General features: G+C 52.3%; 1 protein-coding gene across 7 annotated transcripts in view; it reads left to right on the forward strand.

Annotated features, from left to right (window-relative positions):
* The window catches only part of LOC133500753 (voltage-dependent calcium channel gamma-7 subunit-like), an 84,829-nt gene that overhangs the window by 63,253 nt on the left and 2,397 nt on the right, over positions 1-19,179 (forward strand). For 2 of the 7 annotated variants that reach the window (XM_061819860.1, XM_061819862.1), the window contains one exon: positions 1,826-7,718. In XM_061819860.1, the coding sequence (XP_061675844.1) occupies positions 1,826-4,897 (3,072 nt within the window). In that variant the 3' untranslated portion in view covers positions 4,898-7,718. Of the gene's footprint in view, positions 1-1,825; positions 7,719-8,388; positions 11,395-11,541; positions 11,706-11,729; positions 13,227-16,666; positions 16,863-16,936; positions 17,024-17,208; positions 17,350-18,950; positions 19,097-19,179 lie in introns of those variants that run through there. The other 5 variants (XM_061819879.1, XM_061819887.1, XM_061819870.1 and 2 more) reach the window with 5 other exon arrangements.

The raw sequence follows: 19,179 nt of genomic DNA on the forward strand, positions 1-19,179 counted from the left end.
CAGCTGCTAGCGGGCACATCGAGACAAACTCACAATCACGCCTAGGGGCAATTTAGTGTCCAGTTAATGTTGGATTTTTTTGGGATGTGGGAGGAAACCCGAGTGCCCACCCGGAGAAAACCCACGCAGGCACGGGGGGAGAACACGCGAACTCCGCGCAGGCGGGGCCGGGATCGAACCCGGGTCCTCAGAACTGTGAGGCCCACGCTTTACCAGCTGAGACCACCTTGATCGATTCATAAAAAATATTTTTTTCCTCATTGTAGTGAAATCAAATGCCTTATGTCCATTTGAATCCTCCCGAAAAAAAATTTGTTTTATATATTATTTTATGGAGAATAGCAGTGATTTGTGTAGAACACAATGTGAAGTGACGCTCCGGTTTTATGATGTGTATTTGTACCGAGCAGGATTTGTGTTCCGGATGCGTACCTTTTTAACGCCGCATCTTGGCAGCCATTAATAGCATTTTGACTCTTTTTTTTTTTTTTTTTTTTTTTCCCCCAAGACCCGACAGGATATGAAATTCTGTGACAGCATAAACCGGAGCCGACCAAAACAGAGAGCGGACTATTTTCTTTAACCGGGGAGAAAAACACAACATTTTATGAGCAAAATGAGAAGAAAACAAGTTTTTTTTTTCCCACAATGCACCAATTTCATACTTGTTCATGATGTAAGAGTGATTTTCAGCAAATTTTAAAAACATTTGCAAGTAGATGAAAAGCAATTCTGCGGTTCTTGGTTGTTCCACGTTCGACGTTCAGTTCTCGTCTGATTTTTTTTTTTTTTTTTTTTTTTTTTTTCCCCTGCGGTGAAGATTTTTGGCAAAAAAAAAAAAAAAGACACGGCGGGTGCAGATTGTCCTCCTCCTCCTCGTCGTCTTCGTCCTCCTCCTCCTTCTGGTGTCGGGAAGAGAGCATTAATCACGTCCATCTGCCGTAAAGCAGCCTGAACTTTACGCAGACGCTCGCGTTGTCTTTTTAAAACGGGTTCGATACCCGCCGGGGCCGTCTTCCTCACGTAAATGCTTTTGTTCCTCATTAGGCCGAGCCAGTCAAGTGCGGTCGGCGCGGGTGAAGGCGCCGCGCGTTCTCCCCTGCCGCGGAGTGCAATTCCTCCTTCATCCAAGCGGAGCGCAAATTCGGCTCCCGTCGTTGTCGGGACGATTAAAACGGGCGAGCGGGGGGACCAAGGGGCCCGACGCCGGGGTCTTTTTGTCTAGTATTCCTGCTTCCAATTAGGTGAATTCCCAAATTTGCCAAAGTATCAATCCTGCAATTGCCTGTTTCACAACAAAATGGCCTCCTCCTCTTATCAATTTTAAATATCGATTCTTCAGGCTTTTTTTTTTTTTTTTTTTTTGGTCCGCCCTGTTTCCCGTCGATTGGCGAAAATTGTGTCTAAAAATGGATGATTTTTTTTCCAGACTTGTTGAGGCCTCCGAGAAGGCCGCTCAAACGGAAATAAAAACATCGCTCCCAAGACTTGTTAGCTAGTTAGCTATCTGCCAAGATGTACAGTCAGCGCGTACGTTAACGTCTCCTCTGCGGCCTCGCCGGAAAGCCAATCAGGGACTCGCACCGGTTTCAATTTCACAGAGCGCTGAGCGGTGGGGCTCGGGGGACGTCGATAGCGCCGCCGCTGCTGTCGGGAAGGACGTCATTAAAGCCCCGAGCAGATTGCGGCGCAGATTCCAACCGCGTCGAATACTTTGGCTTTAGGATGTGGACCATATCAATGCATTTCATCGACGACTTTGACGAATGATCCGCTTTCCGTCTCCGTTCCGACGGTCTCATCTCGCTTTTGTGTCTCCTCTAAGGGCATGTACAGCTGCTGTCAGTTTGAGGACGAGACCGCGCCGGGAAGCGGTAAGAGTTCCCTGCCGCAGTACCACACGGTGCCCAGCATGCCCACCGTGGCCCAGCAGCACCTGGTGACCGCCACGGTCAACAACACCACCGCCATCGCCATGGTGCAGCAGCAGCAGCCGCCGCCCAAGCACGCCCCAAAGCAGCCGCAGGGGCAGACGTACACCACCATCCTGCCGGGATCGCCGCCCCCCACGGGGCATTCGGCCACGGCGCTGGGACCCTCGAACAGCCCCCTCTTTGAAGGCCCCATGCCCTGCTCCACCTTCCTGCCCCGCCACGACCGCAGACTGGCCGTGGTGGATCGCTGGAACAGGCCCAAGCCAGAAAAGGTCCTGAGCGGCGGCAGCGGTGCCAGTCTGGGAATCGGAGGTATCGCGGGGGGCATCACTGAACTCCAGGCGCAGCAGCAGTATCAGCAAAACCTGGGACAGCACTGGAAACTGCAAGGGGCGGGCGACAACGGACTGGATGAGTACAAGCGGTACTACGGTCCGATAGATCCGGAGGGGCTCGGCGCAAACTCAGACCAACAGGTCGGAGGCAGCCAACAGACACCTAAAGCTAATCCCAGAGGTCCCCGAGCCGCCGCAATGTTGAGGCCCCCGCCCAAAGGCCCCGGACCCTTTATCAGTAAGCCACCGCCTCCAATGCTGTCCTCGCCACGGAGGCCCCCCTTCTGGCGGCGTGGAAGTCTCGCTCAGGGGAGGAGGAAGAGCTCGGGGGGTCCTCTGTACGAAAACATCCTCCCGCTGGGGAGGAGAGGAGGTGGCAGGTACGGAGCGAATGATCTCATGGGGAGGAGGGGGCGCCGTCCTCCCCCACCTCCTCCTCTGCCAGTGCCCCTTTTGTCGCCAACGCACACTCCGACCACTCCCTCGTCGCCGTGCCGCTTCTACTCCACCTGCTCCAGCGCCTCATCATCGTCCTCGTCGTCCTCGTCCACGTCGTCGTCCTCCTCGTCGTCCGTCTCTGTCTCCCGCTCAAATTCTCCTTCTTCCTGCTCCAGTGACAGCTCCTACAACTCCTCCTTAAGTTTCCGCTACCGTGCGGGTGATCGGGAATTTACAGTGGAGGACGACTACGACTCAGATCTGCTCACTGAAGAGTCCAGTCTCCTCCTGGGCTCCCGCCGGAAGGTGCGCTCGCGTCGCATGTCGTCGCGCTCACTGCCATGTAGCCCGCCGCCACCCCCGATTCCGCCGCGCAAGCCGCGTCCGCAGAGGGACTACGGGCGAGAGCGAAGAAGCAGCCAGCTGGCGCAGTTGCACGAGTGGTGGGCGTCGTGGGGCGACAGGGAAAGGGGAAGGTTAGGGACCGCCAACCCCGGAGAGGCGCTCGGGTTTAGAGAAGACAAAAGGCAGCGCAAGGAAAGGGAACGCGAGAACAAGAGGAGGAAGAAAGGGAGAAAGAAGAAGAAGAGGGAGGAAAGGGAACGGGAGAGGGAGCGAAAGCGCCGCAAAGCCAAGAAAAAGAAAAAGGACGACAAGGTGAGGAAGAAGGAGAGAAAGAAGTCGGAGCAGGAGGGAAGAGACCCCGAGAAGCGGGAGGAGGCCAAACCAGAAACGCCAGACTACCCGTCGTACCTCCACCTGCGGAGGGAATCCTTCCGCAAAAAGAGCGAGAGCTCCATCCGGAGTTACGGGTGGAACATCCCAGCTGAGGACGACAGGAAGAATCGGGAAGAAAAAGAGGACGGCGACGACGGCCGAGCGAAAGAACGGCAGCACAGGCGCAGGAACAGCAAACACCACCAGTCGTCCAGCAATAAGCCGCCCACGTCCGTCAAGTTTTGGGCGGGAAACCTCTCGTCCGACGCCATCCCGTCGGCCTTCCTGCCATTGCTGCCCGTCGCCTCGAAGAGGAGGAAGAGCAAAAGCTCGGACAGGGATGCCGTCGGGATAGAAGGGGAGAGGAAGCCGCTGCTGGGCCGGGACGGGAGAGGCGAGCTGCCTTCCAAGGAAGGTTTGTCGTTCCACGAGTGGGAGTCAGACTTGGAGGAAGACGAAGAGTCTGAGCAAGAGCAAAGGAAAGGCGAGCACGCAAAGAGGCCAGGCAGGAAAATCTCCGACGAGGACGGAGACCGGGATAAGGTTGGCGGGATATACTCCGACGACGAAGGCTCTTCGGGAGAGTTCGGCAAGTTCGAGAGGTACTGGGATGATCACGACGGCAGAGCTGTGGGCGGGATCGGTGGAGGGGGCTGGTTTTTTAGCACCTACCCCTCCAGGGAGAAAGCGGGTAGCATCAACAGCAGAGATGACTTGTTCCTGGAAAGAGGGGACAGGTGGGGGACCGGAGAAAGTAGCTGGGGGTGGGGGCTGGGCTCGCACTGGCCGCCGTCTCCGCTCACGCCGCCCCCGCCGCGCCGTTACTGGTCCGTCGACAAGCTTCACATGCAGGACGAGAAGAAGACGAAGCGGCGGTCCAAGGACAAAGGCAGAGGCCACACGGCGTGTTCATCCTGCCACTCCCCTCAACGCCATCCGCATTCCCATTCTTCCAAGTGGGCTCGCATCACCTCACGCAGCCAAGAAGAGCTCTACCGCCATTGCCAGAGTTTCGGCGGCACCCCGAAGCCCAAGCACGACTCTTCGTCGTCCTCCAAGCCGGATCGCTCGCAGAACCCCTCCAAGTCGGGGAGCCAGTCGAACCTGAGCATCCAGCAGCGGACGCAGAGATCGGACAGGGGGAGACTTCCTTCCCCGCCTTCCGCCCTCATTCCCAATCTGCCAGCCCCCCTTCCCGCCCTACCGGCCCCTCCATCCTCGGCGCACCCCATCCACGCTCCTCCACTGACGTCCTCCTCCTCGGTGTCCTCCCCCACCCTGGTGTCGTCCACCCCGGGCGCCCCCCAGCCTTCCTCCGTGGCTTCGGCGAGTGCTAAACTGCAGTACCAGAGGCTGCGCTCCGTTCCTCCGCCCCAGAGGTTTCCTCAGTCTCCTCACGTGCCCCTCAAAGCCAAGGCCCTCTGCTCTCGGAGGGGCTCGACCCATTTCTCCAGCGTGGAGAGCGAGGTCTGATGTTCGGGGCCGCCCCCGTCACAAGGGGCCGTTCCGTTTCCTCACCGAGTCCTTTTTTCTCCGAGGCTCTGCACAAAACGACCACGCAGCCGAACAAGCCCCGACGCGAGGGGTCCGGAGGAAAACTGGAGCCGATGGAAGTGGGGCAATCAATCTTGTGGGGGAGGCTGAAGGACACTCCTTTGCTACAGACACGAAAGGGCTTTGGGTGTCGGGAGCAGGGGAGTCGTTTGTATTCATCGCGCATTCTGAGGGCTCAGGAACTTTGTCGTACGCCCGCTGCTCCTGCAAGCCTTTAGCGCTCTTTAACTTCTTTCCCCCCTCCCAACAAATCGCTTAGCCCCACTTTGCCCCTTTCCCCCGCGAGAACTGTTTACATTCCCGCAGAACTGTGATGACTCTTCCTCCCGCACGGGCGAAACCGTTCCCCGTCCGGGCCCGGGGAGGAGGCTGACGTTTCGTCTTCTGTTTTCCTGGTTTGCGTTTCCCGTTCCTCTAGAACGTCCCCCCGCCCCCCCCTAGCTTTCCTCCTCCGCTCGCCGTGCTTCTCGTGAGTCTGCGCTTTTTTTCTGTCTTTGTACTCTTGACAACAGGGTAAGTCAACCGCGACTGACGTTCCGCTGGCTTAATGAAAAGCTGAGTGCCAAACTCCACATCCATTTGTATCCCGTTAGCTGCCCGCTACCCCCGTCACACGCACACTTAAAGGGCACACAGACGCTCACGCGCTCGGACTTACGTCTTTATTTTTTTCGGGTTTTTCCGTTTCCAGAGCAATACATCATTCGTTTTTTTTCCGACGCCTTTGCGTTTACTCCTGTGTTGTCGTCGTCGTTATCGATGTTGATCTATATAAATCTACAGTATATATCGAGAAATGTATTGAGTCTTAATACGATGTAAGCACTGTGCCATTCGACCCGTGGAACATTCCGCCAACTACCTAGCGCAAGATCGGCAGCAGAAGCCGCGTCCCCCGCCCATCCACCCCCCCCCCCCCCGCCCCTCCGCGTATTCACTGAATGTAAAGGGGACGATTAACACGCTTGACGGTGAAGATGTGGGATCAATTGACACGTACGCTAACCTCGACGAGGTGCGTCTGTTTTTAGTCGTGGGCGAGAGACCTCCGCCCCCCCCTAACCCTAACCCTTATCCCAACCCTAACCCTAATCATAAACAAAATCCTTACTGCTTACCCTGCCTCTTCCCTCTAAGCTAACCCTTATCTTTAAACCTAACCCGATGCCCCAGGCCCTAACCCGATCCCCCAGGCCCTCACCCTAACCCGATCCCCCAGGCCCTAACCCTATGCCCCAGGCCCTCACCCTAACCCGATCCCCCAGCCCCTCACCCTAACCCGATCCCCCAGGCCCTCACCCTAACCCGATCCCCCAGGCCCTAACCCTATGCCCCAGGCCCTCACCCTAACCCGATCCCCCAGCCCCTCACCCTAACCCGATCCCACAGGCCCTCACCCTAATCCTTAACCCGGCCCCTCGAGATGGTTTTCATACGTGATCATATCCAAACATTCGCATCTCTCGAGCACGCCAACGAGCCTCTCTTTTGCTCGTTGGTGGTACGTGTTCGACCAGGACCGCAGGCTGTTGCAGGGAAATGTTGTGTGAGTGTAGCCTGATGAGAAGCGCTGATACCACTCGTCCGAAGGATTATGTATGATTTACGTGTTTATAATCCCACGTCTGGGCTAATTTGGATTGTTAATTGCCGTTGTGATGTCAAGAGGGACAGTGCCTATGTCGGATGCTGGCTAGCGTCGGCGTCGGCCGGAACGTGCAACACAGCAGCGCCTCCTGTTGTGCACTTTTTAAAAACCTTTCTCACCTTTCAAAACGATCCGTTTGTTTTTTTTTTTTTTTTTTTTTTTATTTTTAAGGCCGTCAGCAAACTGACAACCAGCAGCCAAACTCCAGAAGCAAATAAGAAGAATCCACGCCGCTAGCCCTTAGCCGCTAGCTGCGCACCTCCCGCCATCGACCTTGAGCATTTACGGACGCGCGCGGAGCGCTTAATGCGCTCCTCTTTCGCGTAACATTTTCAGCTTGCCTGAAACTGCATCTGAGCCATTATTTACTCCAACCAGAAAAAAAACATTTCAAGGAGTTGATCTGCCTTTTCGCTAGCAAGCTAAATCTACTTCTATATACCTTCATGCGTCGCATAGTACGTGTTTGTGCCAGTGGGTTGCGTGAACAATCTTGTTGATTTCCCCGCTGTGGTTTCGACGGCGAAACGCGTGGACCTCCGCCAAGGCTGAAACTATTCAATTGGAAATCTTCAGAGAATGTTGTCCTTAAAGGGGAAATCCAGTCCTTTGCATGAACAGTGTCTCCAATATGTCATGTAATACGTCATTTAAGTCAATTTAACGTTTAATAGATTTTTATCGACAATTACGAATGTTCAGGGGCGCTGCCATTTTCGCGAGTCACATGACTTACGTGCGCGGACGTGACGTGTACCGTGCCGCAACAAAGGCTCGATTACACGGGACACCGTTTATGCCGAGTTCCGATTTCTCGTATTTCTCCTCATCTGATGAAGAAATAGCAGTATCGGTTCATCGAGAAGACGGATGAATACTTCCATACAGATTTGAACCCGTGGCATTAATTAATGTTGAATATTCGGATGGTTATTCGGGCGGAATGACGCGGAGTCTGACGGGGGGAGCTCCGGCACCAGGCCGCGAGCCGAGCTTCCAGGCGGTGGAGGCCGTTAGCCCCGGACGCCGAAGCTCGGCTAACGGCCTCCCCGGACGCCGAAGCTCGGCTAACGGCCTCCCCGGACGCCGAAGCTCGGCTAACGGCCTCCCCGGTCGCCAAAACTTGGGTAACGGCCTCCCCGGACGCCGAAGCTCGGCTAACGGCCTCCCCGGACGCCGAAGCTCGGCTAACGGCCTCCCCGGACGCCGAAGCTCGGCTAACGGCCTCCCCGGACGCCGAAGCTCGGCTAACGGCCTCCCCGGACGCCGAAGCTCGGCTAACGGCCTGCCCGGTCGCCAAAACTTGGGTGAAGGCCTCCCTTGCCATTGAAGCTCGGCTCAGGGCCTCCCAGGACCCTGAAGCTCGGCCAAAGGCCTTCGCCGCCGCCGAATCTCGGCTAAAGGCCTCCCCGGACGCCAAAACTTGGGTGAAGGCCTCTATCACCATTGAAGCTCGGCCAAAGGCCTTCGCCGCCCAGAATCTCTGCTAAAGGCCTCCCCGGACGCCGAAGCTCGGCTAACGGCCTCCCCGGTCGCCAAAACTTGGGTGAAGGCCTCCGTTGCCATTGAAGCTCGGCTCAGGGCCTCCCAGGACCCTGAAGCTCGGCCAAAGGCCTTCGGCACCGCCGAATCTCGGCTAAAGGCCTCCCCGGATGTGGACGCTCGGCTCACGGCCCGCCTTCGGCGGTGGCAGAGGCCTTTAGCCGAACTTCGGTGGCAGCGCAGGTGCACGTAGGTCATGTGACTCACAAAAATGGCAGCGCCCCTGAAAATTCGTAATTGTCGATACAAAATCTCAGAACAATATTAAATGATTTAATGTCACATTGTCAAAATAGGGTACATACATACATGAAGTATTGGATACACTGTTGACGCAAAGTAGTGGATTTCCCCTTTAAGGGGAATCCTGATGTAGGTAAGGCAGCAGAACGGGTCAGAGGTTAGCACGTCTCCGTCCCAGTTCCGACATACGGGTTCTTCGCCGAAGACTTTAAATTGTACGTTGGTTTGAATGCAACTGCCGACCACTCCAGGTCCGGTAGTGAGGATAAGCGCTGTAGAAAATAGACGAATGGTGTTCTGGCGCTGCCAGCACTTTGTCCTAGAACCTCGTTAGCAGGACCTCCTTGGCGGAGGTAACCGAAGGAACCCAAACGGTCACGTTGGGGTGGTGTCGTTTTCTCTCCCGTCCGTTGCGTGTTCTGCTTGTGCTGCTTTCAAAAGAAGAAGAATCCATGTGCAATATGTGTTGCTCTAAATATCGAAATCTATATTTAAGTCGAATCTGCTATGAGTTTTGAATCTCTTTTTCTGTCTTTTGTCCTCGTCTGGAAACTCCGCCCCCACCCCCACCCAAAACCTCCCTCCCGAGCCCCCTCCCCCCCCCCGCCGGCCCCGCGCTCGCAGAGACTGCCACGTAACCGCGCCGTCGAGCCCACGCCGAGTGTCCGGGGTTGGGGGGGGGGGGGGGTCAGCGCCAGTGTCTTATGACCGTGTCACTGTAGCGGCGGTGGCGAGCGTTTACCTAGAGGGGCCTTTTTTTTCTCTTCGCTTTTTCGGCCAACGCGCGACTTCGCGGACACGCTGCTTTTAAAGCGCGCTCATGTTGTATTTGTGTGTGTGTGTGTGTGTGTGTGGGTGCGACCTCCGACCTCTCGAGCCCCCCTTGCCGCACCTCGGGGACCGCGCGGCGGGGGTCTCTGACACCATGTAGCAAGCAAGATTTCGTGTGTCTTAACTAAGATGGCAAAGGGGCGGAAAATTTGCCGCGATTTTCTTACGTTTCCACGGAAATTCAAGATGGGGAATTTTGTAAATCGGATTTGGAACATTTTCATGGGGATTCACTGGGAATTGAGATGGTTTTGTTTTGGCTTTAGCAAACATCTGCGGCAAATCGTTGGCTCTGCTCGCCCACACACGACGGCACGAAGTCGTTGACTGCTTCGGCCGTTTGCTGCCATCGACGGATATCTTCGTCAATTGTGTTTTTCGTCCGGTCGGGGTGGAAGACGGTCTGAAATTCAGGTTTGTAAACCGCTGGAATGACCGCCAGAGCCCTGTAGATTGTTTGCAGTGCATTTTGGGAATGTCAGATGAGTTGAAGATAAAAGATTAGGGCGTCAATCTCTGCTTCTGGATTATGAATCGATTATGAGACTCGAACTGAAAGACAGGGTTCGTCGAGTCTCGGTCAAGGCGCATTTCTTAGTTGTGTATCTGTCAATAATTCACGAATTTGACAACATAATCGTTCTCAGTCTTGTTTCTGGAGGATGAGCTTCCCAAAAAATTGGCAAAAGTCACCGATTTGCTTGGCGTTTCTCTGTACGTAAAGCCGAGCTTCGGCGTCCGGGGCTAACGGCCTCCACCGCCTGGAAGCTCGGCTAACGGCCTCCCCGGACGTTGAAGCTCGGCTAACGGCCTCCCCGGTCGCCAAAACTTGGGTGAAGGCCTCCGTTGCCATTGAAGCTCGTCTTGGTTTTTTTTACTCAGAAACTGGTTTTGGTTACTCAACGGAAAAAGCTAGCAAGAACCCCTTTTTTTTCTAGTGAAGGAAGAGATTCTATTTTCTTTTGAAATATGAATCAAAACGCTTTAAAACAAGCTCGCAAGTGGGGAAACGCCTCGATTAAAAACGGCTGAAGGGTTTAAGTGCCGACCTTCAATCTTTTTAAAAAAATTCCCAATTTATTCCAACGTATTCCCATTCATTCCCGTGGAAATTTTCCCCATTTTTGAAAATGCACCCATTATTTTCCTAATCAAACACGATGATGACAAAAAATGGCAAACAGTTTTCTTCTTTTCTTTGCGCAGATCATGTGACACCGAGGTTGAAACTGACCCAGCCGGGGCGGTTTTTACTCCAAACAATTGTTACATATTTACACCACACACAAACACACATGAGGGTGACACTAATGTGATGGAGCAGGACAGATGATTTTAATAAAGAACTTTAAAAAATAAAAAAAAGCAAAAATCACCGACTGGGTGTGTTTGAAGGTGTTGCTTATTCACTCCAAAGCCACGGCAACCCGAAACCCGGAACCAAAAGACCCAAAACTGCAATCCCAATTTTGTGTATGTCTGTTTGTGGAGTGTGCGTGTGCACGTGTGTGTTTCAGGGACCGTATTAATGTGCATGTTTGCGTGTACTTGTGAGCAGGGGTGTGTACAGTTGCGCTAATACCTCAATGTGAGAATTAGTGAGATCCCACTTGCGTGCGCACACACGCACACTACGCCTGATGTGTTTTTTTTCCGCAGGCTAGCTCAGGTAGCGTGCGGCTAATGGCGTGTGACTGGCGACGGCGCGCCGGCCGCGTTCCGTAAGCCTCCGGTTATGCCTGGAGACACATAAACACTCCGGAGATACACACAACCCCTGCTAAATTCAGTGTGTGTGTGTGTGTGCACACGCAACAGCATTCGTCAATAAAATCGCAGCTGATTGGATTTGGGATTTGGTTGCACTTCAAAGGTGTCCTGGAGGGGAAAAAACTTCCTCAAAGTCTTGAAATGGGTTTTGCTGCAGCCTCGCTAACTTCTGCCTAATGCTAAGCTAATAGCCAACAGTGGTCAAAAGGCACGCACCGCGGCGTATGCTCCGCTAGGGGGCGCCAGATCCGATTTGTGTCAACACCGGCTGGGCTTGAGGCGGTCGCGTCGGCGAACGTTTCTGCCGCCTTTACTCAACCGGCTTCGGGATGACAGATATGGAAATTATTTTCCTAACAGACGTCGACGGCAACTTGCTGACGTGAGTCTTAAGATTGCTTGCTCCCCTCCCCCCCCCCACACACACGTTTTTGTTTTGTTTTTTCATATTTATACTTATAGTTCAGATGTACTGTTGTGTATTTATAATTATTATTGTCTCTTGTGTGAAAACGCGTCACCATTTCAGCAATTTTTTTGGAATTCCAACAACTTCTACCTCACAAGTACTTCCAGATCATTTCGTCGTCTCGCTCTTGACAGGAAAGCGAAGCAAAGTTCCTTAAAACCTAAAACGGGAATCCGAAGCGGCCCCCTGAAGTCACCGAAGACCTCGAAATTGGACCCGATCACGTGAGTGTCACACGCTGACGGTAGGCTAACGCTAGCTACACGGGCTAACTGGCAAACAACTCGAGGCTAGCACGCGGGCGACTGATGCTAAGACATTGCGATGGCTAAAGCTTAGCTAACATCAACAAAAAGCAAAGCTAACACGATACTGTTAAGTTATGCTAACAGGTCAAAAATTGTTGAATTGTTCTCTAAAACGCAAAGATTTTTGGTCGTAGCGGCTAATATTTAAGGGTGCGAGCGCTTCTTACCTGTTTTGGACCTCATAATCAGGATAAATTCACTCTTAAAACTCTAGCGCAAGATCATACTAAAGGATAATCTTTAATAATAACATTATTTGTTGTCCTTGATCAGAAGATTCAACATCGTGACAAATATAGCCTGACTGCTGCCTGTGTACGTGACTTTACACGTAGCTAGCAGAAGGCTAACATGCTAATTCACACTTAATCGTAAACGACGCTCAATGTGAAAAACATTTGACCATTTAGAGGTTCTAAAGTATGTCGTTAGTGTATTTGTATTTGAAAAAAATGTTTGATAATTAGCTGGAGAGCGTCAGGTCTCGGGTTCGATCCCGGAGCCCGCCTGTGTGGAGTTTGCATGTTCTCCCTAGGCTTGTGTGCACTCTGGTTTCCTCCCCCATCTAAATTGCCCGTTGTGCGACTGGTTCAGGGTGTACCCCCGCCTCCTGGTATAGGCTCCGGCACTCCCCGTGACCCTTGTGAGGATAAGCGGCTAAGATAATGGATGGATGGATGGACGTTTGATCACATCCAATCAGTACAATTTCTTCCTTTCTATTGGCGTTTTATGCTATGCAAGGGAAAACGCATAAGAACAATGCTGCTCTCTGGTGGCCATTATCCGCAACTACACATTTTTAGCTTCTACAACGCTTGTCCTCTTTTGGGCCAATTTGAGACAATTCCGGCGGCCTCGGAGCGACGGGCGGCGTCCGATTGCGGGGACACGTGCGCAAAACGATTAACTTCGGAAGCCGCCGCTTTTATCGAAAACTCGTCACGAGGACGCACGTACGCCCGGCGCGGTTCAGATCGGGTCTTCGTCAGGCCTGCAGGTCTACAGCCTGTCACACGCGCACCCTCGCATCTGGCCTAAATGGGTCAACTGGACCAGAATACGCACACAGTCAGTAGTTTAGTATTTATAGGCCACGTTGCATCATGGGAACATCAGCACTAATAGTAGCAGTCACGTGTCAATAAGGTGATTTTCATAATTGTAATCGCGACGTGACTTTTATGCAAACGTTGCCGCTTCACACCAGTAAAAGACGAAAATGTTTGGAATCGGGAATGATGTTTTTTGACATATGTGTGTGTAAATTTGCACGGCCGGCGGCGGCAGCGGCGGACGCACAGAGGAAGGAAGCGAGGAAGCGGCGGCGAGCGGGGAGGACGCCACTTCGCGTTTCACGGTCATCAGAACACACGCGCGCGCACGCACATCACGCGACGAGACATCTGCTCATCTCGTCTGTGCGGCGCTCATGTCGTATGTGCCACTTTTATGATTTTTTTTTTTAGATCTCGCCGTACTTGGACCGAATTGACATATTTGTAGAGATGGGGGGGGGGGGCAAAGGAGGGGCTTAGACTTCATATCTAGCTTCCTCACATTGGGTCCAAATAGTTTAGAAATTTATAAAAAAATCATTTTATGTATTTATTTAGGTTTCCTCCCACGTCCCAAAAAAAGGTGCGACATTAATCGGACGACTCTCAATTGCCCGTAGGTGCGGCTGTTTGTCTCCACGTGCCCCGTGATAGGCTGGCGACCAGTTCAGGGTGTAAATCCTACTGGCTGCATGCGTGTGCGTGAGGGTTCTGCGGTTGTTTGGGTCCGAGGACGTGTAACGCCGTGAGAAAAACATAGAACAACATCAATAGATACACATAGATAAGGGATCAACCCGTAACACCCAGGAGAGGTGAGACAAGCGATAATCTACGCATTGTGAACCCCGCCTCCTGCCCGTTCACACCTGGGATAGGCTCCGGCACTCCTCGCGGCCCTCGTGAGGATAAGCGGTGAAGAAAATGGATGGATTGTTTCTTTTTTTTTTCTTATTTATTCATTTTAATTCTTTACAAATACGAAAAGTGCCCTTCACGTGTTGTCTTGGGGGAGACGTTTAAGTTGTGATCGATATGCAATAAAAAAAAAAAACGAAATCAGGAAAGGAGCAAATTGTTTTCTAGGGCGCAATACGACACCCAAGGAATTCACGTTCACTTTTATGAACGTCACGGAGCAGTTACAGTGATTGTCGTTACGGCGTTTCTGAAACAAAACTATCCATCCATCCGTTTTCTTTGCCGCTTATCCTCACGGGGGTCGCGGGGACTGCCGGAGCCTATCCCAGCTGTCGACGGGCAGGAGGCTGAACTGGTTGCCAGCCAATCGCGGGAGACTTTGAGACAAACAACCAATCACACCAAGGGGCAATTTAGAGTGTCCAATTCATGTCGCATGTTTTTGGATTGTGGGAGGAAACCGACGCAGGCACAGGGAGAACACGCAAACTCCACACCGGCGCGGCCGGGATCGAACCCGGATCCTCAGAAGCGTGAGGCGTTTTTTTACGTACTCAACTTGATACACTGTACGCGCCGACATAATGAAGGTAACGTGAATGTTTACTACATGGTCGTATACTGTCCAGTGGTCCGCAGCGAGCCTCATTACGGTGCCGCACACGTTGGATCAATGCTCGCCTGATCTATAAATAGCTCCGCGCTTCGGATTTCCCGGCCAGGTTTCTAAAAATAGTGGGGGGGGGGGGTACGGACCCCACAGGAATAAGAGGACAGTGCCGATCTATGTGCTTGACCTTCTTCTCTCCCTCCTCCTCCTGGCCCTCGTGTGACATCTCAGCAGGCCCCATTCAAAAAAAAAAAAAATAATAATAATAATATTTCAAAATTCTGCTCCGTCGACCCGTCGCCATCCATATCGCGGTCACCTTGAGCCGTTCGCCTGAACGATTTCCGACGCTTCGCGCCTTGGCCGTCCGTCTGTTAGCGTCAGCCTCAACAGTTTTAACTAAAACATTTTTGAATGATATTTCCCCATTCTACCTAATTATTGTTATGAAAAACTCTGCACTGCTGCTTCTGCTCATCACCATTTTTACAACTTTATTTGATAAACGGCTTTTAAAAACCTGAACCCGAAATCATTACTAATATGATTCCTCAGCAAAAGAATTCATTCTAAATTACACACACACGGGCGTCCGCTAACGATGGGGGACGACGCTGGCCCTCGTCCCGACCCCCCCCCCCACCCCCACCCATTCCGCTCAGACTATTCCGTACTTCAGAGAAAAATAGAGCAAAAAAAAAAAGCAGATGGAGATTCTCTGCAGTGCTCAAGGAGGCGAGAAGGGGGGAGCACTCTGAGGGAGGGGGAGATAGAGAGAGAGAGAGGGGAGGAAAAACTGCAGTTCGGTGCTCGAGCCGCCACAGTGTGCACGCACCTTCTCACATGTGCGCACCTCCGAGCTCGTTAAGGTGAGTTCTTCTTCTTCTTCCCTTCATCATCCTCATCCTTCTTCTTCTTCATGACCTCATGTGTGTGACCCCCCCCCACACACACACACACACACACACTCACTTGGCGCAGGTGTTTGCAGTGCTGAGAGGCGCAAAACACACATGCAGTGTCGTGCATGCAAGAGCGCACACTCAATCTTCACCAGGAGGTTGTGCGTGTGTGCGCTCTTTCCCGGGGAAGCCACCCCCCTCCCTTTGCGTTCTGGCCCACCGCGGCGCCGTTCAAACACACGTGCTGACTTTTGCTTAACTTGTGTGTGTGTGTGTGTTGTCATTTTGTAACCCGGCTCAACGCAAAATGTGTGTCTCGGTGAGTTCAGCACCTTGGACAGCGCTCGGCGGGATCGGCGATAGCGGTGTGATATCGACGAGCGTATCGCGATTTTGTGATTGTCGCGTGACACCCGATGTAATACGATACGGGGTAACCGATATCCGCAATCGTGTTATTGATATCATGACGTCGTGTGCTGTATGATTGTTTCGCGATGCACACAATGTGATGGCACGGCGGGGTAGCACGATACGGTCGATGATATATTACGTTATATGATTAGTCGTAATTTATAACATTAAATATGAGTTACGTCACGTCGACACATCCGCACACACACGTACAAACACGCAAGATTATTGACACGTACTGTATCATGTTCGCGCGACGTGACTCGTATCGTATAACGTCGTGCGGGATCAGGCACACGCACAGAAATTTTTAGCGCAGGTGCTCAAGCCCCCAAAAATGGCATCGGTCATCAAAATTATGCACTTATAATAAAACTGTCATGTGTATTTAAGGGAAATGTCACTTTTTGGGGGGTTTATGGGAGAAACATGAACGTGATTGAGCACACACGCCCGTTCCGTATGTCATCAAAGTAGAATGTGGGAGGAGCTTGTTGCCTCCATCAGCCAGCCTGACGCTTTTCGTCTGCGCGTCGTTACGGCAACAAAACGTTCGAGGACCCACATTCCTCCTCACCTCATCCGTCTTTGCACCTTCATCCTCCTCCTCCTCCTCCTCCTTTCTGTCCTGGTTCTTAGCACGCGGCCTTGTTTCTTCTTCCTGATACACACGCAAACACACAATTACACAAACACGTGTACACTTTTATGTAAACTGACAAAAACACGGCGGATACGCAGACATCCAAATCACGCATTCGTATGCATACGCAAAGTCGCGCAACATCGACTTCCGCGCGTTGCCACACGCCGGCAAACACGCCGGCCGGGTTGTTTAAATATGGACACTTGCCGGTGCCAGTTGGCGCCGGTCGAGCCCATATTGCGTCCGAGCAGATGACGGCGAGCTAACCCGAAAGCGCCATCTGTGCGTGATCCGCGTCCTTTTCGTCCCCCCCCCCCCCCCCCCAGATGAGTTGGTTCAGCACGCGCGCGTTGACGCTGCTGTCGTCCTCGTTCGGGGGCTGCGGCCTCCTCCTGGTGGGCGCGGCCGTCTCCAGCGACTATTGGCTGCTGATGGAGGAGGGCGTGGTCCTGCAGCAGAACCAGAGCACCCAGGTCAAGATGGCGCTGCACTCGGGCCTGTGGCGCGTCTGCTTCGTGGCAGGTGAACCCCGTCGGCGTTCGGTTTTCGGGAACACCCCCACCCCGCACCCCCGGTGACCTCTCGTTCCCCGCCAGGCCCCGAGAACGGTCGCTGCGTGGCGTCCGAGTACTTCAGCGAGCCCGACGTGGAGATCACCACGGAGAACACGGCCAACATCCTCAGTGAGTCGCCGTGACGACCGCCTCCGCGGGTCACCTCTCGTTGCACGACCGAACGTCTCTCAGACATCGCGCTGAAATACGCTCGGAATACGACGAGGCACAAATTCCATCGGTAGCGTGTGAGAATGTTCCAGAACTTTAAGAGGTCCTCGACGACCGCCTCGGACCTTTTGTCGGTTTTCCAGAAATGGTCCGCACGGCCACGCCGTTCCCGGTGGTGTCGCTGCTGTTCGTGTTCATCGCCTTCGTGGTGAGCAGCGTGGGCCACGCCAAGCCCCGGCGGACCATCCTGGCCTTCGTCTCCGGAATATTCTTCATCCTGTCAGGTAGAAAGCGGCCCCAAAAGTTCATCTTTGATGTGTCGTAGTACGCTTGCGAGCGTGACCTCGTTTAGTGCGTTTGTTTCTCGTAAATCCCATCTGCAAAGTAGCGACCGCATATTTATGATATTCCTACATGAATTCGTGTTTCATAAGGGGGATTTCAATCCCAAAGGTGCAACTATTTCATTTGTCCGCTTGGGGGCGCCACAACCTGCTTGAATGCCGTCAACAACAATCACCAACTCCTGAGCTAAAAAAAAAAAAAAAAAAAAAAAGACTGGATGAATGGTTTGAAGCCGCCATTTTGGTACTCCCAAAACCCGTGGAGGACGATTTAGGGTTAAAGTTGGATTATGGATTATGACGGGGTTTTTCCTCAAATTTAGGTATGTAGAATTAAAACTGGTCACGTGATCTTGACATTTTTTTTTTTCAGTTCTGGTAACACGAAGGATTTTTAATTCGAAAAATAAAAGGCGAAATGCAAAGGAAAGACACCAAGAAACCTTGCATATTACCGAGGGCCCAATTTCTGTGACAAATTAACTTTTCCCAAAATACGCTGCGAAGCACTATCATCATAACGTAGCAAAAAAAACTAAGCATTTTTTTTGTCATAAAAACATTCAATTTTAAGTCAGATATATTTTTGGAAATAAGGACTCGCAACGGGAAAATACACGCTAAACGCTTTGTTCATTTGTCGTCTCTGCGACGTTCGATTTTGAACAGAACACAAATTTCAACTTGTTTCCCCGCGTTTGAACATCAAATTAAATCTGCAGAGTTCTGTATTATGAAATTCATCACCAAAATGTCACAGGAAACGTGTTTTTGTGCTGAACCGCTGATGGAAGATTGGGGAAATATTGACATCGCATTTTTCGTGGAAAAAAACGTCGGCCTTGAAAGGTGAAAGCAGAGAGCGGACAACAACTGTAAACAAAACTTTGTTCATGTAAATGAAACTCATCAGAAAATTAAAAAAAAAATAAACTTTACAAACAGACTTTAACAGTGTCAAAGTAAATCTTTCTAACTTACCTGTGGAATGTTTTCTCACAGCCGCGAAACTGCCGATTAACGCAGGTCGGCGTGGTTGTTTTGGGAGTATCAAGATGGCGGACGGCGAGTTCATTTTTTTTTTTTAATTTTACATCAGTGTCACCAACTCTTACTTTTTTGTGATGATCTGGTGCAGTCGTGTTCGACCTCATCGCGGGGTTCGGAATTGGGTTTAAAATCAAGTCAAGTTAGGAAGGATGGACGATGCTGCCCTCTTCTGGACAACCCTGGCAATGACAGCCTCGCCATCCCAATTGTTCCATTCGTCTTTTTTTGTATTTTGCGCTTGTTGCCCCCCCCCCCCCCCCCCTTCACGAGCCTCGCGGGTGACTTCAGTCGCAGCTCGCGCCCCGGACCGGTCGTGCTAGTCGGCGCGCGTGTGGACAAAATGTACAAATCTGCGAGCGCGTGTGGGCGAGTGTAGGATTTTGTTTTGTTTTTTTTTTCCACAATAGAGTTTCCCGCTCGACGTGCGCGGGATGTATGTATGCAGCTTTGTTGAATATGAAAATAATCTTTGTGTGTGCGCGCGCGCGCAGGCCTGAGCCTGGTGGTGGGTCTGGTCCTGTACATCTCCAGCATCAACGACGAAGTGATGAACCGCCCGCGCGAGGCCGAGCAGTTCTTCCACTACCGCTACGGATGGTCGTTCGCGCTGGCCGCCTCCTCCTTCCTGCTCAAGGAGGTGACACGTCGTCGTCGTCGTCGTCCCCCCCCTCCCCCCACCCCCCATTCATGAACGACCCTCACTTGAATTGTCTGCGGTTT

This window comes from Syngnathoides biaculeatus, chromosome 1, assembly GCF_019802595.1.
Source record: "Syngnathoides biaculeatus isolate LvHL_M chromosome 1, ASM1980259v1, whole genome shotgun sequence".
Classification (NCBI taxonomy): domain Eukaryota; kingdom Metazoa; phylum Chordata; class Actinopteri; order Syngnathiformes; family Syngnathidae; genus Syngnathoides; species Syngnathoides biaculeatus.